This window comes from Camarhynchus parvulus, chromosome 1 (genome assembly GCF_901933205.1).
Source record: "Camarhynchus parvulus chromosome 1, STF_HiC, whole genome shotgun sequence".
NCBI classification, from domain to species: domain Eukaryota; kingdom Metazoa; phylum Chordata; class Aves; order Passeriformes; family Thraupidae; genus Camarhynchus; species Camarhynchus parvulus.
In genome coordinates this window covers 114,907,653-114,913,652 of record NC_044571.1, presented here as the reverse complement: position 1 = coordinate 114,913,652, position 6,000 = coordinate 114,907,653, and the positions used below count along the sequence as shown (strand labels likewise).

General features: G+C 57.3%; 1 protein-coding gene across 1 annotated transcript in view; it reads right to left on the bottom strand.

Moving 5' to 3' along the window:
- Positions 1-661: 661 nt before the first annotated feature.
- SLCO2B1 (solute carrier organic anion transporter family member 2B1) overlaps positions 662-6,000 on the bottom strand; it is a 29,698-nt gene continuing 24,359 nt past the window's right edge. Inside the window, exons 10-15 of the mRNA XM_030948136.1 lie at positions 5,610-5,802; positions 4,649-4,805; positions 3,165-3,334; positions 2,547-2,611; positions 1,345-1,465; positions 662-1,127 (exon numbers count right to left, since the gene is read on the bottom strand). Coding sequence (XP_030803996.1) covers positions 953-1,127; positions 1,345-1,465; positions 2,547-2,611; positions 3,165-3,334; positions 4,649-4,805; positions 5,610-5,802 — 881 coding nt within the window. The 3' untranslated portion in view covers positions 662-952. The remainder of the gene's footprint in view (positions 1,128-1,344; positions 1,466-2,546; positions 2,612-3,164; positions 3,335-4,648; positions 4,806-5,609; positions 5,803-6,000) is intronic.

The following is a 6,000-nucleotide window of genomic DNA, read 5'->3' as shown; positions in this document are numbered from 1 at the left end:
GGCAAACAGTTTGGGGAAACAGCTAAATTCGGTCACTTCACCACAGACCCGCTCCCTTCCCTTCTCTGCACACCCAGCCCTTCCCAGGGGATATCTGCCAGGGTGGCAGCAGGGAGTGAATGTCCCCCTCTGTGTATTCCTTTTCTGCATATTTGGGTTGAACTTGCAAGTTTTGCTTTCTCTACTAAATTCCATCCTGGAGCCAAAAATGACAAAGTTCCCCTGTGGCTGTGGCTGGATAACACAATTCACTCCTGGGTGGCAAGGAAACCCAGGATGGGAAGAATGCAGGGAACAGAGGCAGCTGAACCAAAATAGCACCAGGCTGGACTTCCACCCCATAATTACAGACAGAACCCCCTTCAGGGCTGCCTGGAGCTGGGCTCAGATGGTTTAGCCACAAGCTCTACCCACTCTGGAGAGGGCTCTGACCTTGTCCTCTGATCCTCCAACCCTGGGAAAAGTTCTGCCCTTCTCAAACTGCAGACCAGGAATGCACCTGAACTCCCACGTGCTTCAAGCACTGACCATCAGAAAGTAAGTGCTGATAACACAGAAAATAAGAATTATAAACATCAGTCACAGAGATCTGCAGGTTCAGTACAAAACCATTTCTTAAAAATGATTTATTTAAAAAAAACCACTCCACAAAACCCTTCATGTTTATGGTTTCTGCTCAGTGCTGGCACCACCGAGACAGTCAGCAGGAAAAACTGCTTTGTAGGACACAAAACCAGGAGGCTGCAGAGTCCACGGGCTAAAGAGTGAGGACTAATCCATGTGAAGGAGCAAGCTGTACTCCCGAGGAGGAGAACAACATGTGGAGGGATCCATGCAGTGCAGGCAGAGTCCATCCCAGCCAGGACAGCAGGAAGCAGCCCTGGGTCCATCACTCCAAGCATCCACTCTGCACAGCTCGGCTGTGGGCTGATTCACCTCCCACATTTCGCTGTCACACTTTGGATTCCGGGCTCTTTGTGGACTTTCCCGCCAGTTTCTCCTTCTCTGGCTCTGCCTTTGTCTCCTCTGCCTGGCTGGCTTCCCTCTCCTGCTTCCTGAGGATCACATACACGGTCACGAAGCACAGGAAGGCGCCCACCTCGAAGAAGAACTGCAGCCCCAGGTACCTGTGGGTGCAGACACAGCGGGTCAGGGCAGCAGGGAGGGTCCTGAGCGCTCCAAGCAGCACCCCTGGGACTCTGGGGAGGCTGTTCCAGGCACGGCCTCTGGCCCAGAGCAGGGAGCTGTCCTGGAGTCACCCTCCATGGTCCGGGGGCAGGGGAGCGCCCCTGGGTGTTCCCAGTGCCCGGCACAGGGTTTATCCCGCGGTCCCTGTGTCCCTACCTGTGCCTGAAGAGGGTATTGTCGTAGTATCTGCAGGCTGCCCTGCGCTCGCACCGCCTCTCCCACAGCACGCAGCTGGTGTCGATGGCGCTGCCGTACAGCACCGGGCCCGGCATCCACGCTGCAACAGCACAGCGTCAGACTGGCCTGCCCTGCCCTCAGACCCCCCAAAACAGGTACCAGGGGCCACAGACACCCCAAAACCATGGCACTGAGGGCAACAGCCCAAGCCACGGCCCCAGAGGCCACAGCCCAAACCATGGACCCGGGGGCCATAGCCACCCCGGAAACAGGCCTCAGGGGCCACAGCCACCCTGGAAACAGGCCTCAGGGGCCACAGGCCAAACCAGAGCCTCAGGGGTCACAGGCACCATGGAAACAGGCCTCAGGGGCCACAGCCACCCTGGAAACAGGCCTCAGGGGCCACAGGCCAAACCAGAGCCTCAGGGGTCACAGGCACCATGGAAACAGGCCTCAGGGGCCACAGCCACCCTGGAAACAGGCCTCAGGGGCCACAGGCCAAACCAGAGCCTCAGGGGTCACAGGCACCACGAAAACAGCCCTCAGGGGCCACAGGCACCACGAAAACAGCCCTCAGGGGCCACAGCCACCCTGGAAACAGGCCTCAGGGGCCACAGGCCAAACCAGAGCCTCAGGGGTCACAGGCACCATGGAAACAGGCCTCAGGGGCAACAGCCACCCTGGAAACAGGCCTCAGGGGCCACAGGCACCCCGGAAACAGGCCTCAGGGGTCACAGGCACCATGGAAACAGGCCTCAGGGGCAACAGGCACCATGGAAACAGGCCTCAGGGGCCACAGGCTGAACCACAGCTGCGGAGGCCACAGGCACCCCGGAAACAGCCCTCAGGGGCCACAGCCACCCTGAAAACAGGCTCCAGATGCTACAGGCTGAACCACAGCCATGGGGGTCACAGTCACCCCAAAAACAGGTTCCAGGGGCCACAAATACCCCCAAAAATATGGCCCCAGGGGCTACAGCCTGAACCATGGCCCAGGGGGCTACATCCACCCCAAAACCACGGCCCCAGGGACCGGGGATGGAGCCCTTGGAGCTGCCTCGTCTCATCCCCCCCACGTGCCCCCAGACCCTGCAGGGCAGCATCTCTCCCTGCCCTAGGAAAGGCCTCTCCAAGAGCTGCCATTATTTTCCAGGAGGGTATTTCAACACATTTCAATTTACCTAAAACTCTCAGCAGCATGAACTGTATGCCAACAGCAAATGATTTGTCTTCAGGCTGGATGCTCCTGAAAAACAAAATGGAACAAAATGCCCTCCGGCAATCCCTCCAGGATGGATGCTTCCCTCCCTGGCACAGCACCTCGTCCTTCAACCCAGCCTCCGAGGATCCCAGGGAGTTCCCATTCACATCACCAAAGCTGATGAGGGTTCATTCATTAGGGCTGAACACTGCCCATGGCCTTTTCTTGGCCTGAAAATCCTGCCAGGACCAGGAAGAGCTTGGAACTATCATTTACAGACTGAGACAGAGATTCCCCCATGGCTTTCCCCTCTGCCTCAGCTTTACCCATGCTGGGCTCCAACCCCACCAGCCTGGGCTCCCGTCTTGGCTGGCTCCATCCTGCTGCCACTTGCAACCTAGGGCTGGTTTAACTCCCATCCAAGGCTGGTTTAACCCCCATCCAGGGCTGGTTTAACCCCCATCCAGGGCTGGTTTAACCCCCATCCAGGGCTGGTTTAACCCCCAGTCCCGCAGCTGGCGAAATCCATCCCCTTGTCGCACAGACCCACTTTGGATGCCCTCTGTGGGTGCCCAGAAGGTGCCCAAGCCGTGCCCACCTGAGGATGAGCATGAAGGAGGGCGTGTGGGAGGTGCTGGCCAGGATGCCAGCCAGGCAGGAGAGCACCACGAAGGGCACGAAGAGGTGGGAGCAGCCGGTGCCGCAGGGGCCCGGCCTGGCAGCGCCCGGCGCTCCCGCTGCCCTGACGCAGCTGCAGCCCGTGTAGTTCTGCAAAGAGGAGACAGAGCACATCCACAGGCTGCCTCCAGAGGTGGAAGGGAACGCTGCCAGCTGACAGAGCCAAGGAGAGCAGGTAAGATTTGTCTGGGAACAATTAGCAGGAATTAGCACTCACTACTTCGGGGAGAGCTCAGAGACACGTGCAGGGCTCCAGCAGAGCTGGAGAGGCACTGGGGATGAGGGACAGGACACAGGGAATGGCTTTGCAGAGGGCAGGGATGGATGGGATATTGGGAGGGAATTCCTGGCTGTGCCACCTGTGCCAGGTATTGTCCTGCTGCCAGGTCTTTCACCCTGGGCAGAGCTGCAGCCACAACTCAGGGAGTGTTAAATCAAACATGTGTAACCTCACCTTTGAGAGAGGCTCATAAATAACTAGCACAGCCTTATAGCAAAGGAAAGATGCCTTGGAGTGGTGGATGAGGAATTTTTCCTTTTCTCTAATTTAGTCACAATTCTCTCTTTTTTATCTGTTTGAAACAAGAAACCTCTGAGTTGGTTTTTGTTTGTTTTGTTTTGTTTTAAAGAGATGTTTAAGTAAAATGAGCATGATCTTTTGGTTGTCAGGGGGTGGCAGTTTGCATAAGAGTGATCCCAGAGGCAGGGGCAGCTCGGGGTCTCCCAAAACCTTGTTCCCTCATCCAAGCCTACATGGTGCCCTCTGGGAGGGCTGCAGCAAAGCTGGGCACACAACTGCAGGGTTTTCTGCAGCCTGGCAGGGTTCCTGGAAACCCTGGGACAGGGAAGGCAGCAGGCAATGAGTGCCATGAGTGAATTCAGCCACAGGTCCCTGTACTGCTGAAAATGGTAAGAAAAGTGTAGAATTTCTAAGAAAGCAAGGGCTTTCTTCTCTTCCAAGGGCTGGGAGAGGAGGCATGTCTGAGGAGGAGAAAAGCAGTTGGAAAGGATCTGCTGTACAAAAGGCAGGCGTGGGGGTGCAGGAAAGCACATTTGGGACCGAGCTCTGGCAGAAAGCACAACCGTTATCAAAATGAAGCGCCGCTAATTCACAAAACGCTGCCGCAAACCGCCCAGACAGCTCCCTGCTGCCATCACACCCTGTGCCAAGAGTGCAGGAAAGCCACTCGACCTGCAGGTCAGGATTTGAGTGGCAGAGGCTTCCTCAGGTGGGTCTGCTGAGCTGCACTGCCAGCAGAACCAGGAGAGCAGCAGAATAGCCCACAGTAAAGGAAAGCAGGAGCAAAGCCCTGCACGGTGACCCCGCACCCCACTCCCCTGTCCCACAGACACTCAGGGCAGCCCCGTGGCCAGCAGGACCAGCTGTGGCCAGCTGTGACTCACCAGGATGGAGCCGTCGGGGCGCAGGGCCAGGCTGCTGCAGCCAGCAGAGCAGGGGGACGTGTACTCCACGCCGTCGGAGCCGCAGACGGGGTTGAAGCCGCGCTCGGGGCAGCGGCACCGCGCGTTGCACGCCATGGCGTGGTGGCCAAAGCCAGAGCTGGGGCCAGGAAAGGGTTAATGCGGGCACGGGGCATCACCCACGTGCATCTCACAGAGAAAACCCACTGCGTGTGCGCTGGCATCAGCAAAACCCACCTGATTGCACAAGGAACCCTTCCCCAAGGGAATCCCAGCATCACCCCAACCTCTGCTCTGCCTGGCAAAGCATCCTGACCCCAGCTGGGCACCAGAGCCACCCACTGCCCTCATTCTTGGTCCCAAACCTGGCCTTTGGGGTTCTTACAACACCACACTGGGGGAGGGAGAGAGGGAGGTTCCCCCTGAGGTCAGGGACCACAGGACACTGAACAGGGACTTTAGAGACCTGGATCCAGCCTCCAGGGCACACGAGGGGCTCCTGCCCACATTTAGCTGCCACAGCTTAGATGGTGTGATCCCAGGGCTGGCCCCCGCCTGAATTATTCATCCACCAAGCTTTCCAAGATGAAAACTTGTGGTGTTTGTGCCAAAAACGTGTTTACTCTGAGTTCCACGCTTGCTCCTCAGTAGGAAATCTCACTGGTGGAACTCTTACAACCCTGCTCCTAAAAAGCTCGTGTTGAAAAGGTTTTAACCCTCAGGAGATAAAGCTGAAATGACTCCACCATGTGTGGGATAAGACAGGAAGGCGAGCAGTACATTTTCTGCCCTAAACCTGAGGACACAGCACACTCAGATTTTAGTTTACCTCCACTAGCTGCTTCCTCTGAGGGGATAAACCCATTTCTGGGCATTCTGCTTGGCTCCCACCCCCAGGAATGTGCCTGTGGCTGGGGTGTGCCCAGCCCAGGAGCTGAGGTACCTGTCCCAGTGGGTGACACCGGCCACCTTCTGCGTGGGGCAGCCCAGGAAGAGCAGGGGGAAGGCGGTGAGCAGGCAGAGCAGCATGCCCAGCACACACAGGGCACTGCACTGCCTCAGCGACATCTGGAACCGCTTCAGGATGGCACCGCCCACCACGATCCCCACCATGGCCCCGGGGATGTTCACAGCACCTGGGGAAAGGCAGGCATGCAATCAGGGGACCTTCAGCATCGTCCCTTCTCACAGCAAAGGCCCAGAGGATTTGCTGTTGGGCTGCTATTTTTCAGCACAGGTGGTTCAGAAGGGACCAAGGTTTTTGTAGGGATTGGTGGAGTAATGCTGTGAAAAAGCTGCTTTTCAAAAGGATCCCACAGCAAACTGGCTGTCTC